General features: G+C 41.1%; 1 protein-coding gene across 4 annotated transcripts in view; it reads right to left on the bottom strand.

Moving 5' to 3' along the window:
- LOC121510420 (transcription factor 7-like 1-A) overlaps positions 1-12,736 on the bottom strand; it is a 46,991-nt gene extending 34,255 nt beyond the window's left edge. For 2 of the 4 annotated variants that reach the window (XM_041788455.1, XM_041788456.1), the window contains exons 1-3: positions 11,848-12,736; positions 11,653-11,725; positions 11,428-11,555 (exon numbers count right to left, since the gene is read on the bottom strand). In XM_041788455.1, the coding sequence (XP_041644389.1) occupies positions 11,428-11,555; positions 11,653-11,725; positions 11,848-12,033 (387 nt within the window). In that variant the 5' untranslated portion in view covers positions 12,034-12,736. The remainder of the gene's footprint in view (positions 1-11,427; positions 11,556-11,652; positions 11,726-11,847) is intronic. The other 2 variants (XM_041788457.1, XM_041788458.1) reach the window with 1 other exon arrangement.
- Between the last annotated feature and the right edge of the window lie 4,397 nt (positions 12,737-17,133).

The following is a 17,133-nucleotide window of genomic DNA, read 5'->3' as shown; positions in this document are numbered from 1 at the left end:
ACTGGCCAATCAACACTTAAGGCTGGGTACCACTGATACAGTGAGCATATGCAATCACTAAAACACAGCTGACAGTATGCTTACAAACAGTATATCAGTCCTAAATAAGGACAGATATTTCCTATCTGCCATAGGGAGGAACTGTCGAGGCCTGAAGTATTTCAAAAACTAGAATTGAAAAGTCATCAGTTCAAATTTCATTTTTAATTTCTCAATTTAACAATCAATATCCAAACTAAATGTACTGATAAAATAAACCCCTAAACACAGGCAGGCAAAGGGTTAAATGAAGGAGCATCTTATCTCCTAATCAAAATCTTCCATCTCTGTCGATGGGCAGGCTAATGCTTTACTTCCAACCCTGTGACTGGTGTGCCTAGTCATTCATTGAGAGAATATTTTCAAATGACAGTAAAATGGACCAATCAGAGCTCCTCTCTTAGCGGCCTATCTCTGACTTTGTGACGACGACCACCCACTGTAGGGCCATAGAGGGCCGACATTTAAGAGCCATGGTTCACCACTGATCTGCCAACACCGGCTATTCATTTTTCTATTTTTCTTAAATATTATTTTTGGGGGTATTTTGCCTTCTTGAAGTTTGTTGACAGGACAGCCAAAGAGACAGGAAACATGCATGTTTGCACCAAACATGTCACAGGATCAAGAATCGATCCTGTGAGCAGTGCGCTAAGGATCAAGGTCCTTGCCTGTGGGTGCCTGCTTGTTCAACCAAGCCACACCAGTACCCCTGACCCTGTATTCAAGCTAATATCTATATAATAATCTATACTGACAACAACAAATGACTCTTGCACCAAATCCCAAAAAAGGCTTAAAGTTGGTTAAAATTAGAATCTGGGAAAATATTGGACAAAGCCTGAGTTTGGTTACTGGAGGAGGCTTTTGAGTCCAGTCTGTGATGGCTGCCATATTGAAAACACTTTCTCAAACCAACTTTAAATCAACCTGGTAACAACACAAAGATGCTGAACTAAGTTTGGGAATAAGCCCCCTGACAAACAGTCACACCATGTTGGCTATTAGTTATATCAGCCATGCCACTAATGCATACATCAATATCCTTATTTATACCTAAATGGACGAGTTATAATAATTAATCACCTTACAAGGAAGCCACAAACTATCCCAACCAAAAATGCTTTTCAGACTCAGGCTGTAGATACGTTTATAGCTGCTGTAATAATCAGCATTTTAACATGAAGTGTGTATGTGACTAATGGTGGTTCAAAAGCCTGCCTCAAGTGGACACTTGATGAACTGCAGCTCTTTGCACTTCTAGAATGGCTTCTTTTTGAAACCGCAGAGGTTGCTGCTTGGTAAAAACCCTTTTTCTTGCAACATTAAATGTAGAATGTCATGCCTGTTTTAAAATCAAACACATTTTCCCTCCAGCTTAGTAAAGCTTACATCACACTTACACATGTCTTGCTTATATAAATGTATTAAACATGGAAAGTTCCCTGCGGCTCAGTTTAAGATTTATGTACTCAAACATACGATCCATTACAGAGAATACTTGTGTTTTTAGAGCCAGTGCTAAATTTAGAGTACAGATTACATATAAGTCTTATCAGTTACACACCTATTACAGCTGCCACAGTTTTAAATCTTCCCTTTTTAGGGGTATTATGAAGTCATGAAGACAAATCTGTGCTGCAACTTTAAATGCATAAAACTCAAAGGAGGTAGAAGAGTGTTTTATAAGCTATTAAGATGCAGAATGAAGGGCCATAAATAACGATCTGGTTAGGCTCTGTGTGCAGGAGGTTGCACGTGTTTGCAGGTGCAATGTGTTGACTTGACATGCGTCTGTCAGGGGACACGAGCCGCCCCAGCAGTCCAAACGTTACAGGACAAACTCGGTGGGAAGCAGCCAAACTGATTTACAACTTCTGCAGGAAGAACAGCTGCTCTGCTCGCTGTCAACTAACCTCATCCTGGACGGATATCCATCCACTTCTTAATTTAGTATGACCACTACAAGCTCCCCGTTACTGCTCACAGAGCACAGCCTCTACCAGAACCATGGCAGACGTTTCTGTGTGAAGCGAAGCAGAGCCGGATTCAAATCTTACTCGCACTGATGCAACATGAGTATTATCTGATATCCTCTCGCTGTGTGCTGATTGGGCTGTGGCTGTGAGGGAAGGGCAAAGCATTGTGGTCTATGGTGAAGAAGTGGTGCTCTGTGGGAGACAGAATCCCTCAGATAAACCAGAGCCTCAAGGTCTGGAAGCAGGCCCACCTCAGGATAACAGGCAAAGGACTAGCAGGACCGGTATCTGCCCCAGTTCATGCTCCCACCACCACATCTCATCAACAATCTCTCTCCCTCCCTCTCACTCACCCTTTCTCTCTCTCTTGCTCACCCGCTGCCTGCAGAGCTTAAACTGAAAACAGCTGCTTGGAATACCAGACTGATGAAACCCTGTTTAGAGCGTTTTCGTTCTCTTCCTGCTGCACAATCGCGTTTTATTAGCATGGAGAGAAGCGTTTAAGGCACAATTATGGAGGGAAAACATTTCTTTATGTGAGCTAAACAGTAGTGTTATAGCTTTGAGAAGGCCAGATACATTTATGTGGGACAGTCCAGTAGTGCAGTACACTGACACCCCACCCCACAGCCTATCTATGGATACAAGTGTGGCTTAAGGAAAAAGGCTCACTGCTCATTTCATTTTGTTACTTCTTCAGTAACACTAGTATTAAAAATTATATAAGCTTTATGAACTACATTTACTTCAATAGACAGGCACATAGGCGTGGTTGAATCCATCAAAACTGGCCATATTTGGTGCTGAAATATTGTTTTTGTGCAGTTCAGACAGTGTGCAGGGGTTTGCATGCACTTTAAGTTATCAAATGTGACAAAAATAACTCATTATTGAGGATAAATAATATTATCTGTGCAATGTCTGTATCGACAGATTACAAATCACAAACTTAATAATCATATCTACAGATATTTACATTTCTGTGAATATTAACAGCTGATTTATAAGCCATACTTACTGGTAAAATGTATGTATGAACAAGAATGTTGTTTTAATTTTAAGCTGTACCAACAGAACCACCTCCGTTTAAGATTCTCTTCTGTTAACCCCATTCTCAAACTGAAAAGTGAGTGCTGTATTAGGTCTGAACTAAAGCTACATTCATTTCCCCAGATATCCAAAATACAGGTAACCTTGCAAACCAGATGGATACGCCCGTTTCTGTGTTTCTCACTGGCGAATCCATCTTGCAAAGCTCCCATCTGAACTGTTTGGGCCCAGTTAGAAAGTGACAGGACCAATCAGCAAAAAGGGGCAGGGCTTTTGCCTCTGCCCATTCCCAAACGCTGTGTATGAGAGGTTTTCCAGATGGATATGTGAAACACATCCATCTGGTGTATCAGGTTAAAATACAGGTAGACCTACAGTTTCTTTAGCACATAATATTATGTGGATTTTTGCCTCTAGAAAAGGGTCAAATTTTGTTTTAGGGTAATTTAGTCTGACCTTTTTCAATCCTATTATAGGGAAACAGTTAACTTGTGAATTTTGCCCCAAACTCACAATTGATTTACTTTATTTTTAGAAAAAACTGGTGCAAAAATAAGATTCACATATTTAAATCAGGGAAATTTCCCTAGAAAGCTCTGGTTTCAGCCTTAGGAACGACCCTGGTTAAACGGATGAAACTTTGGTGATTTACATCACTCATTGTGTGACAGCAGGTTGTTACAGTGATGATAGTTGCTCTCAAGAAGACAGATAAAGCCTTTACTTATACTATTTTGGCAAAGTTCAAATACTGTACAGTTCATATAAAAAGTATTCACCCCGTTGGTTGTTTTACCCCTTTATTTATTTCATAAATCAATCATGGTCAATATAAATTGGCTTTTTGACAAAATAAATACGAAAAAAACATCTTGAATGGCAATTAAACACAAAAAAAGTAATATAAAGTGACTGCATAAATATTCACCCTCTTCATGTCAGTACTTAGTAGAGTCACCTTTGGCTGTAATCCCAGCACTGAGTCTGTGTGGATAGATCTCAATCAGCTTGTACATGAGGACACTACAATCTCACTCTATTCGTCTTTGCAAAACTGTTCAAGCTCTGTCAGGTTGCACAGGGAACCGCCCTTTTCAAGTCCATACACAAATTCTCTATTTGATTCAGGTCTGGGCTTTGGCTTGGCCACTCCAAAACAAGCTGTATGCTTTAGGTCAGAGTCTTTCTGGAAAATAAATCTTCTCCCAAGCTGCAGGTCAAGAAGACTGAATAAAATTGACACCTAAGTTTTTCATATGTTTTAGTGCATTCATTTTACCCTCTGCCTTAACAAGCCTTCCAGGGCCAGCTGCCAAGAAGCATCCCCACAGCATGATGCTGCCACCACCGTGCTTTAGAGAGGGGGTGGTGTGTGTGTGTGGTGACATGCAGTGTTTGGTGTCCACTTTACATTGTCCGACCAAAGAACTTTCTCCTACCTGACAATGGAGTCTTCCATTGACTGTAATTGATTTATAAAATCAATAAAAGGGTAAAATATCCAAGGGGGTAAATATCTTTTCTAAGCAATATACATGTGATCCAAACAAATTACATTCAGTCTGCTTTTACTAAAAGCCTATATTTGATAGAGTAGTAATTTATATTTCATGGCACAATCAAATGTTTGGTTTGTTCTCTGCATGTGTATCTATAATGGTATTGGCCAAAATGAGTCTAGAGGTATCAGGAAGAATCCTTTATTATGAATCCTCACACAACAATGTGGTGTCTAAGCCTAACTATTTTGTTGCTGCAGTTTCATGCGGGTATTAATGTTTATATCTATAATATATATGATTTTTTTCTGGTCTCATATCAAAGATTTAAATTGTGGTATTGTAAAAACCCCAGTGTTACAAATGTCAAATCAGCCTTTTGCTTTGTAATTTTTTAATGTATAGTTTGATTCTTACTTCCTGTGAGGTTTTGTTTATTGTTTGTATGCATCATTGATTTTTCTTCTTATTCTGCCGTTGTGAAGTATTTGAAAAGTGCTCAAAAACATTATGACAAGAACTATTTTCATACCATAGTATCAAAACAGGTGCTAATATTGTAGGATTTTCACTGAAATCACATGAGGAGTTACAAATCTGGTGCCACAACAGTCGTGTCAAACAAGCTTTTCTCGTCTGAATAACTTTCTACCATTTCTGAAACTGTTCTGGATGGAATTTCAAAATAAGTATTTAAACTAAGGATATGCTGACTTTGCAAAAACAGAAAAAAAAAAGGTACAAAGTACCTGTTTTTTTAAATGAAGAAAGTATTGATCTCAGAAACCCAGGGAAAGTTTCAGAGCAGTTTGCTTTGGGCTTGTGGTCACCTGGAAGTGAGTCTGACCACCCTCCTGATTAATCCAGAGACCCGCCCCTCCCCCACCTCACACCAGGACTGCAGGTTAAACCCCCCAGAACAGACATGACTGAGCTGGTACTCACATGACACATGATGAGTCTCCAACTTCCACGTCTCAATTTTTACAACCCTTTTTGCTAATTAGCAGCTGTGGAGGACTGCAGATGGGAAAATTTCTGCTACAGCTTCAACTCCTGACTTTGTTTCTTGAAGCACATTAACCCTGATGTGACATCTACTACACAAGGGACGAATGTGTGAAGAGGAATAATTCCTCTCTAAAAACCCACAGACTTCTTTGTTTGGTGTTCTTGCTCCACTAGAAGTGTTTTGTTGATCCGATGCAGCACAAACATGCTCACTAACACACCTTTTACCTGTTTCAAAGCTATAAAAAACCCACTCAGGCCTGAAAGAGATGCCCACCTTTAGCTCACTGTCTCCCAGCTCAAACACTCAAGTTTGTCCGGATTTTCACAGGAAAAAGCAACGCACCAAACTCCACAGCAGCTCCGGCCAAACATCTCAAATGAGAAAAACACATTAATTGATAAAAACACATTAGCACACATATTCATCCCGGCACATCAAAGGGATTCATTGATGTCACTGAGGATGGGGAGCGTGCGGCTGGAGAGGGGAGACGCCGGTTCTCTTTCCCTCAAAGGGTGCTGAGATGCTCCTGATGGGCCCGGCGCGCGAGGAGCCAGAGAGCGCTTTAAACAGAATTTCTAATGTCAGGCGGGCGAGTGGGTGGGTTAGGTAGTGAACGAGCGGGCAAGCAAGGGTAGCGGGAGGAATTGACGCCAGCTCATGCTTTCCACAGAGACTGGCGGAGGGAAGGAGGAAGACCAGGACTGACACCATTTCATTTAGTCTGAGTGTGAGGGATGCTGGGAAGTGAGCATCTCTGAATAAGGCTCATATAACTCACTAAGAATGCCTGCATGTGAAGCTACTGAAACTAGAATTTACATTACAGCGGATAGACTAGTCTGGAAAAATGCTACGGTATTTATCAGAGCTATCAACTGTGCGTACTGTTTCCCACAATCCAAAGCACCAGTCAGGGGTCAAAGTGTCAGACAGCAACAGCAGGACTTAGTGGCACAGCATTAGCGTCATAGGTAGAGTTGCACCGATTAGGGGAAATTAGGGACAATACTAGGAATGCACCGATCCCACATTTTTCCAGAACAAGTGCAAGAACTTAATAGATAATACATAACTGTTCTTAAAATGTTTACTTCTGTTTACATGGACCAGAAACCAGCAAAACAACAACAGACAACGATACTTTTTATCAGTGGTTCTCAATAGGCCTGGAGTGAGGACCACTACCACCACCTCTTTAACCAATCAAGGCTTAAATTCCCGGCTTTATTTTTAACCAAAAATGTTGTGTTTGGACTTGAAATTGAACAAAAGATGCAAAAAGGAAAGAGATGAAGACATTACCTTCAAAATAAATCTTATTATTGACAGGGCTTCTTCCCGGCATACATCCGCAACCTGCTGATCATGGCTTTGTGTTTGGACACATTTAAACAACTACGGGTTAAAAAGGAGAGAACAATGGCTGTGGAGGGCCCTTTGCCTGGGTTCGCATTGGGCCCAAAAAAGTCTGCCACTTGATCCAACCCACTATATTGACTTTCTTACTACTCTAGTTAGTCAGCTGTAATATTGGTTTCTATTAAGCACATTTTCTTCCAACTCAACACTTTTAGCTATAATCATGTTATATAAACTAAACTGCAATGTAAAATATAAAGTTGAGCCCCTCTCTTCACAAAATCTGTGAAACTCATAAGTGAACTATTTTACGTTGGGTCCACATATTCGTTTTTCCAGTAAAGTCCAAATTGTGCAAGTCAAGTCTATACCTCTGGTATGAATGCTATTCATACTATTTCTATTTAGCAATAGTATCAACAATTAGCCTGCTTTAGTTGGTGCACAAAGGGTTAAAGCAGAGCTGGGAATGCAAGAAAAAAAATCAAGCAAAAGAAAAAAGAATCTCCACATATTTTGTACATCAGTGGTTTGCAGATTTTCCAAGCACAAGCATCTCCATGATATGAAATGATTTGTTGCTCTGTCATTTCACGAACATGAACTCTTGTAAACTGTTGTTCTGATAAATCATGCAATTTCAGGCACCGCTTTGGGCCCTGAGGAATATTGACAAATATGTTACTCTCTAGCATGTTATGTACCAAATGGTTAACTGTTTGCCAGAATCTGCAGATTAATCAATATCTCACATCATCACGGTTGCAGCCTTAGCAACATAAAAACATAAATAGCTGATTTGGGAAAGAATTTTTGTTCAATAAAACACTCCTGCTTTGATATAGATCCTTCTCTTTTTCCTACTAAATCTTAATGGATGTATAATTCAGAATTTTTTTTGCCAAATTAAATTAAACGCCCTGAATCCCCCAGTCAAAACATCTAAATGAATCACTCCAGTAGGGCGTTCTCAGCCAGCGATGGCATTTCTGCGGCTGCTGCCGATGTGTTTTTAATTGAACAGAGCCACTAAACTGATGTCCGTGTGTTTGCCTTTGAAGGAAAAATCTTTTAAAAACTATAAACTTAGTCCAAACTGTTGGCTCTGTTGACACAGCGCTTGGCTGAGAAAATATTTGCGCGCCAACATTCAGGAACACAACACCGAGGGTTGTCAGAAAGCGAGCACAGCACACTGTTCCCTCTGTTGCAAAAGTATCCGCAGAGCCTCACCTGAACACCCCCCTCCCTGCTTCAACCCTCCCTCCCCTCCCGCCACCAGACTTTACACACACAAGGTGAGTGAGCCACCTGATGAAAAGACACCTCTGCACACACACAGCGTTTGCTTTTGCAGGGAGAGGCCTCTTTTCTTCAGCAGGACAATGTCTGTGTTGACTTTTTCTTTGTCTGCACATTTTTAAGAACCAAAAGCTGCAGAAAGAATGGACGTCAGGGAGGCATGCACGTACAGCCGCTGACATGTTCAGACTTATTCAAGCTCTCCATTCATATCTCCAACTATTTTCTTTTCAAGCATCATGCTCCGGAGCAAGAGTTTGTCCTTAAAGATATGTTTGAGCAGCTAACCCCACCATCTCCTCCTCTCACACACATGAGGCATTTCTCTCTTTAGTGACGACGATGATGCACCAGCAAAGCCATCCCAAAGTGCTGATGAAGCTGACAAGTGTTGGCGTCAAGCTCGAGTGTGTGTTCACCAATTAAATCTGGCACCAGTCTGTCACTACGGGAACAATGCGGCGATAATCACTTCAATGAGTCGACAAACAATGAGCTGGATTTGTCCTAGAAAAAAACTCTCCCTCTCTCTCTCTCAGCACAGCAGCAGCAGGCAGGAGTCTGATGGTGGAACATCTCTGCAAACATTAAACCTCCTGCTCAACTCTCAGAGGATTACAGCAGAATGTCAGCTCCGAGCAGGCTTTAAATCAGTTATGCTCGGCCCTCGGGGGAACTCTGTGCTGATCCCATGTAGGCCTGTCTCTCATTGCTCATGATAGGGTTGCCACATCCAAATTTAAAAGTTCAGGCCTCAAATCCTTCGACGTGCATCACATTGCAGAGTTAAATCACAGTAAGGCAACATCTAGTATCTATTTTCCCCAAATGTGTCCCTTTAAATACATATGTATAGTTTATAACAAGAATGCAAGTGCATTTTTCCAACTATATGACAGAAAACACTGCAGATTAGCCCAAAAGTTTGCATACGCAGCACAAATTGTTCTACAAATGTGGATGGATTCAGTCTTCTGCTATCAATTGCATGATCTGTCTGAGAGGCAGATTTTTTATATGACCCACGCAGCACAAAAACAACCACATACCACACCACACTTATAAAACAAATCTGTCAGTCCCAGCAGGCCTCTTCAGCACACACGCTGTAATAATAAAGTGTTTGCAGTCTCAGGGGATTGTTTGTATCTCAGCCCAGCAGAGGTGACAACACAAACGAGGTTACCCCGTGGGCAAATTTTTTTATCTCACAAGCCAATCAGCCTTTTCCACACAGTGATTATGCAAGATAAATGTTAGCCTGGAGCTCATTAGTTGAGCCAAGATGTTGGACCAGACGTGGGTGCAGGCCCTGAAGAGAAATATCACCCTGACTGTACTGAGCTTCACCCACAGGTGTAAACAGAGCAACCCTCCTAGAATGCGAGGCCTAAAAAGGTACTAAGTCAGACGTCCAATCAATCAAATTTTCAGCGTTCCCTGGGCCGCGTGCAATGCTGAGACCTTAAGACGGCGGATAAGTATGCCAGCTATTGTCTGGCTGCATGTTTTCTGCCACGCTGATGATTGACAGTGTCAGCTCGCTCTGTCCCATTGACCTCATTCTTTTTTTCCTCTCCTTTCAATATGGTGGATTATTTCCCTGAATTTTAAATCCTCTCCAATTATTTGCTACTTTGCCTTAAGCAACAGGAGATCAGTTTTAATTTCAACTTTTGTTTTGGCTGATCACAAACATGTGGAAAAAAGAGGCAAAAATAAAGCCAAGAACAGACGATAAACTGCAAAACTTTACTTTTTTATCATCTGATCTTTTCCATACTTTGCCAAAATATCTAAAAGTTTCAGGATAAAATCCTGCAGCAAAAAGCACAAATTATATTGATGCATTCATCTGCATGTATGTTTTTATTACTTTACATCTCTTATGGCAAAAAAGCAACAACATAGACGATCTGGTTTGTATCATGAGTGCAAGCAGAGTAGCCATTTAGTTAATGAGCCCCAATGGAGACCTCCAATGAAGCCATCAAGACTGCTCAGAATAACAATGCTCAACTAACGCCTTTCTAATTGAATGGAAGGTAGAGGGAGGCGAGGGGAGTAGCGGGCCTGGAACAGTGAAAAGGAGACAGAAAAAAAGGGAGGAGGAGGTGGGAGGGAGGGTTGTCTTTTCAGTCAGATGCCTGCCAGGCCTTAACGAAAGTACTTGTTTTTTGGGGGGATGTGACATGGATTGGGGGAGGGACAAGCTCGAGGGGAGGGGGGAGTATACAGATCTCCAGCGGGGATTATTTTAAGGAAGTTTGCACAACGCTGTATAAACTGTAAAACTAAATAGTGTTGTTTTTGTGCTTAAAGTCGCTTGAATTTGCTGTTTAATTGGTTTAAGTGGAATGGTCTTCTCTCTAGCATGTTCTCTGACTTTAGTTTTGGATTTATGTGTGTGAATTCAACAATCAGTATTGTAATTGCAAACTGCTGGGAAATTGGTGCAAAGGCAACATGAACCTAATTTCAAAATAAAACAAAAGTCAAAGATTTACTGCTTCAACGCCAACTTTAGGTTGTCAGCCTTAACCAGACCCAAAAGTGTCTGCACTGCAGCTGTCATAGACAGATCATTAAAATGTCTTTCACGTGTTGTATTACATTGTTGTAACTGTAGGAAATGACTTCAGGAAAGGCTTTTTTCTGAATTTTCTGCAGTAAACGTGTACAGAGCACAATATAGGGGTATGCATCGAGGGCAGATTTAGAAATATTTTGCCACTTTAAAATCAATCTTTACACATAAAAAGGCTAAGCCTTAATTCTGTTAAATGCAAGTCCCTGCAGGACACTAATAATGCAAGCACATAAATCAGCTTTGGTAAAGTATATAATCAAGATCCAGCGTTGAGTGTTGCAGGGTATTTTCGACAAGGAGCTGCCATAAATCCTTCAAAATAACAAAGAATGACTAATGTGTCTGAACTTTGAGCCAAAATGAGAAGTTGTCAAACACAGGCCCTGCAGAGGAGTGGGTGGCAGTTAGAGATGTAGGCTATATCCCCCAAAAAAGAACAAAGAAGTGGTTAGTGCTCCTTGAGAGGCCACTCTGAGGGAATATGGCGGTCTGCTGGTGCACAAGGAACTTTTACGCACGGACAAAGTTTTCGCAGCGTGCCATAAAATGAGGAAAAGAGAGCGGAGAGTGAGCACAAAGAGGGGCACTTACTGTTCTTGCACTGGGGGAAAGAGACCCGTTGGATAGGTAGGGGTTGGTGAGGTCTGAGATCATGAGAAACGGGTAGCCAGGATAGTGAGGACTCTTAAAAAAGCCTCCATCTTGCTGCCTTCTCAGTGCTGCAAGAAGAAGGGGAATCTCGGGTTAGTAGGGGCACAAATGAGACAGAAATGCAGCTAAAATAACGTAAAGTAGTTGTAAAGTTTTTAGCTTTACCTTCGCTGAAGTAGTCTCTTGTTTTCTCATAACTTTCTGAGTCTGGTCTGGCTCGGGGGCGCCGCTCTGCCTGCTGACACGGAGAGAAACATACACGGAGTGGAAGAAGCTGTTGAAACTTTCAACACCATTAAATCGTATTCCTCCACATGCTGAGCAATATGGGGAACTATATTCATACATTTGTTTTCTCACCTCTGAGTCTGACGAGCTGCTGTTGTTTTCCGACTCGTTCACTAACGAGGATTTCACATCATCCAAATCCCTTTCCGCTGACACATTTTCGGATATCTTTTCCTCCTGCTCTCCTTCGTCTTTGAAAGAAATCATCTCATCATTCGCCCCCAAATCATCCCCACCGCCTCCGTTCAGCTGAGGCATTTTTTGCAGAATATTTAACACCAATAAGAGGGAGAACAATCGCAGGACGAAACTGCGTTTTTGATAGGATCAGTGTAGTCCAAATGCGTCTCCGGAGTAGTAAACTAACTACAAGTAGCAGTTCATGATTCAAAGCTCCGTTTTCATCCTCTGGTCGGGGCTCCTCGCTCCATGGCGATCATAATCCACAGTTGAAGTTGCAACACAGACGCTGATAGAAAATATCGATGAATGTTTGGCGTCGGTGGCCGGATGCGCAGAGTTGGCAAAGTTTGTGCTCCTCCGCAGCTTGTGGACAACTTGTGGCCCCTGTGTGTGTCTCCTTGTTGTGCTGCTGAGGAATGGGACTCTCTCTCCTCCCACAGAGCCCGGGGACCACATAAACTACAGTCCAAGCCACCGTGTGGGTTACTCGAGAACAAGAAGCACGTCCGATTTCATCTCCTAATATCCATGTGTGAGAAAACAATAGGTCGAGTCAGAAAAAAAAAAAGAAGAAGAAAACAACACGAGACGGCGTGGCTGCAGTTTTCACTTCTAACTCTCCCGCTTCCCTCCACGGACGCGTGGATTCTCCGTTTTCCCGAATCGACACAAAACTTTCGAAAGTGTGAAAGTGAAAGGAGAGTTTAAAGGCGTTCAGCTGGACGTGCTCGCCCTTTCCCTCCACATTGCTGCCGGGGAATGCGCCCTGAAAACTACTTGGTTGTTCAAGTGGAAGAAAAGCGCAGCCCGTCCGTCCGTAGGGGAGGAGTTTGCGCTGAAAACCGACACTTCATTCAGCAGCATGTAGATGAGCAACTCCAGTCTCAAGCCAGCACACCATGAGACAGAAAAGAAGAGGTCTGAACATGGAGAAGCACCGTAACTGCTCATTAATGACACTTTTATTGATATTATTAATAAACAAACTGCAGGAATTATCAAAAGAAGAAACTTCCCCCCCAAAAAAGCCAACCTTTCCTCTCAGAAATACAGACAATTAGGCAAAAATGCAGTGTTTTCCTCATTAGAGTTGCAGTAAAGTTGCATATGGTGTGAGCAGCTGATATCTCCAGTGTTTCAGAGACCACACAGCCTCCATCTGTGTGAAAATGACAGGCCAGGCTTTAGTGAGAAAGTCATAATTACACACTGCCATGTAAATTGCACGTCTGTGTGTCCTGAAACAATACGCTGGGAAACACAAAAGAGCAATAACACCTGGGATAAGCATGGACCATTATAGCACAAATATAGGCATGACAGAATATCCAGGCCTCCAGTGACAAGCAGCCATAGCTCACTTTACTCTATCTGCTCTGAACGCTACGCTTAGAGCTTAAGAGTTGAGTTTAGGAAGAAGATTGGGGGGAAAACATTTGCAAGATGTTTTAGAAGGAAAATAATCTGTTTATAACCTGTGCATGAATCTAAATAATGACTTAAAGATATGTTTTACACTGTATGCTCAAAGTACGAACGCCCTAAAATGTGCACCGCTATTTTTTTCTCTTTTGTTCCTGATATAAGAATAGTTTGGCTGTTTTCTCAAAGTTCTGACACTACTGTCTTTCTATAGGATACATCGAATGTGAAGCAAAAAACGGCGGAGTAGTTAAGCCTAGTTTATGTTTCTGTGTTCAAACTATGTAGTAGCTAAATCGTAGTGGCGTACACCGTTGTGAGCACCACATATTTATGTTTGGCTGTCCTCATCACTCTGAAATACTAGGCCTAAACACCTCTTGGTAGTGCAATCTTATGCCAATTCTTGGTCCCGCTGCTTTATTACCTGCAAGTGATATGAGATGAGTTAACAGAAATAGAGCAGTAGTTGATTAAATTCAGTGGTGTATTAGTGAATGGAGAAGTGGGTATACTCATGGGTAAACACTTAACTCAGAAGTAGGTATACTAAAAATAAGTCAAGACAGGCTTCAAACCGTTCATTTCTGACGGCCACTCTCATGGACCGTGTTTCTCACTGGCGAATCCATCTTGCAAAGTTCCCATCTTAACAGTTTGGTCCCGGTTAGAAAGTGACAGGACCAATCAGCGACGAGGGGCAGGAGTTTCGGGCGCAACAGAGTCATGACGAAAGCAAGCAGCGACAAGATGCCAGTGCAGATGTGGCGAAAGAAATTATCGTGGATGCTGCTAAAGCGCCATTTTTATCAGAACTTGACGACATTACTTCGTTTAAAGAAGAACAAAGAACAGCACTGAGTTGTTTTCTTTTCAAAAAAAAACAACAAAAGTCACGTACTGACATGTCTTTGGCCCGTAAAGATGTGACAGAAAGGACATTTCCAAACACTGGCTATGGAAGGTTTTTCAGATGTCTGGTGTGTCAGGTTTAAGGTTTAGGATACCAAGAGTTAAAAGTTTCAAACCTGACCTGCAAAACCTCACTACAAAATGTTTAATTAAGCTGAGTAAACAGTCTGCATACAAGAATAGAGCTCCTCCTCCATAAAAACATTCCAGCGTAAAGTTAAGCTCACAGAGCAGTTATGTATAGTGCTTAACAAATTTATTAGACCACCTGTCTCAGAGACCGTCCAGCATCATGAAGTGCTTTAATGCAGACTCTTTCATTTTCAGTGAGCTCTCCACGTTTTACCATTTTGAACAGGAATGAGGAATTTCAAACTGAATTCACCTTTTTATACCCAAATCTGAGCCGGCTTTCTGGGCTTCTCTGAGAAGTCAGAAATTAATCAAGCACAACATTCAAACACTCATTTTTCTGTTCAGGAATGCAAGTAAATAACTATAATTTGACATATTAATCAAGAAATAATAATGTGCTTTACTATTTTTTCAGTTTTTTTGTAAATTAGTAAATTTGAAAATTCATGGATAACAATAATAATTATATTTTAGCATTAAAAATATCATTTGGGTTAAAGAGCTTCTACATATTGGTGTATTAACCATTGCAGAAATATAAAAAATGATTTTGGTTTTACCAATTTTTTCCAATGCTGTTAATTTAGGGCAGCTGGGGCATAAACCTTACTTTGGGTGGTGGTCTAATAAATTTGTTAAGCCCTGTATCTGCTATCTGCATAGCTAAGTTAGCTTTAGCTACATTTGCTAACATTTAAGTTGATAAAACTCATGTTGCCAAAGGTAACTTAGCTATAGGTAACAGAGATACGCAGCTAAAGTTAAGCTTGCAAAGCAGCTATTTAAGCTACATAGATATGTTTTCTACATAGCTATGTTAACTTTAGTTATGTTTGCTAACACTCTCATGGCTAAAGCTAACTTAGCTAGATAGGCTTTTGTAGTAACCTTAACTACGTAGTTAGCGTAACCATGTTAGCCTTACCATTTTTCCCCATTTGGCTTTTTTGCCTCTTTTTAACCAATTTTTGCCAGTTGTTGCCCATTTTTGCCACTTTTAAGCCACTTTTCACCATTTCCTGCCCTTATTTTAACCCCTTTCTGCCTTTGTAAACCAATTTTGCCCCTTTGAACCCATTTTTTCCCCTCTTCAACTGCTTTTCACATTTTTTCCCCTGCATTTTTGCCACTTTAACCCAGTTTTTGCATTTTTTTCCACCTGTTTTTGCCTCTTTTCACAATTATTTTAAATGTTTAACCTGAAAATTATTTTGGTTCATTCTACTTTTTTTTCTCTAGCATCCTGACATTTGTGCACTTCATGGCTTAGCTATGAAGTCTGACATTACATTCCAACTGGTCTAGCCCGTCCCCCATCCACATTGTTAACCATTCCAAAGGGGGTTTACCTTTTGAAAAAAGCTAAACTGTACAACAGCATAGATAAATAAAACTCATTTTTTGTTGCTTTGATGAAAGTGGTTATTATTTAGGCTAAAGATCCAATAATAAGGCATGGTTATCACAGATTAACTTTACAATGGACCATGAATTTGCTGACATTCATTGGCCCCCTAGTTGGCCCGAGAAAGTCCTCCCCTTAATCCCCCCCTTATGGTCGACTTTGGGTGTAGGCCCTTGGTTCTCAACTGGTAGGTTGGGACCCAAAAGTGGGTCACAAAGCCATTTTCAGAGGGTCACAGATGTGTGCCAAGCGAAACAATATGTTGCAACAAGTCTTATGCACTTTTATTCTGAAGGACATGTTTTCATCTCATTGCTTCATTACATAAAATGTTAAATCTTGAGTCCAAACTGCCCCACTTTTTAAAAATTAGAAGCAATTCTATAATTGAAAATTTAAGGAATTTGGGTTGTGATTCAGTGAAGAGATGGTGGGTCCTGACTCTAGACCAGTTTAGAACCACTGGTGTTGGCTACATCATTGCTTCGACACAGAGCATAAATCAGGCTTCAGGTTGCGCCCCATGTGCAAATCATTCCTCCCTTTCTCCCTGATTTCCTACTCCATCCTCTGTCCTATCTAAATAAAGACTCACAAATAAATCTTATAACATTTTTCTCTGATGACATTGATTTAATGTTTTCTTCAAATATTGTTAAACTAACTCTATCATGTGAAAACAAGTTGAAGTCAAGAACTAAAGAAAACAATCAGAGATTATACGTCATCACAAGGACACCCAGTAAAATGTAATTAATGTATATATGTCCCCTCAGGGCTTCCATACAAAAGGCCTTAAAAGTAGCAAACTTATTTTCCCACATAAGTTAACTTTTACTCTTCAGCTCTTGCAGCAGATATACTCACCACTCAGCTCTCTCGGTCCAAATCCAGTGGACCTCAGACTCGTCTGTACATCTGATGCAATCGGACAGGCCTCCCCTGTTTGAGAAAAAAAGTCATTGATGTTGTCGACTGCGTGTCAGCAGGCTGAGGGTTGACTGACAATTCAGCAGGGTCTCCACGGGCCTCATTAGATCCCCACTCCTCCTGGGTGTTTGTGTGTGAGAGCGTGCATGTCAGTGTGTATTTGTATTCAGTTTAAAGCTATATACGGCGGTTGCATACTGCATTTTCTATGAATTGCTCGCAGGGTCGTTACGGAGAGTGGGTTTCTTGTTCACAGAAATGCACGTTTGCATCTTGCACACACACACAGGTGAATATTTGCCCTCAGGGTGCAGATCATTGTTTTCCTGGGCTTCAGTATGCAGACAATGTGAGAGAATGCATCTTCCAAA

Source organism: Cheilinus undulatus, linkage group 5 (genome assembly GCF_018320785.1).
Source record: "Cheilinus undulatus linkage group 5, ASM1832078v1, whole genome shotgun sequence".
NCBI classification, from domain to species: Eukaryota; Metazoa; Chordata; class Actinopteri; order Labriformes; family Labridae; genus Cheilinus; species Cheilinus undulatus.
This window is presented reverse-complemented; position numbering and strand designations above follow the sequence as displayed.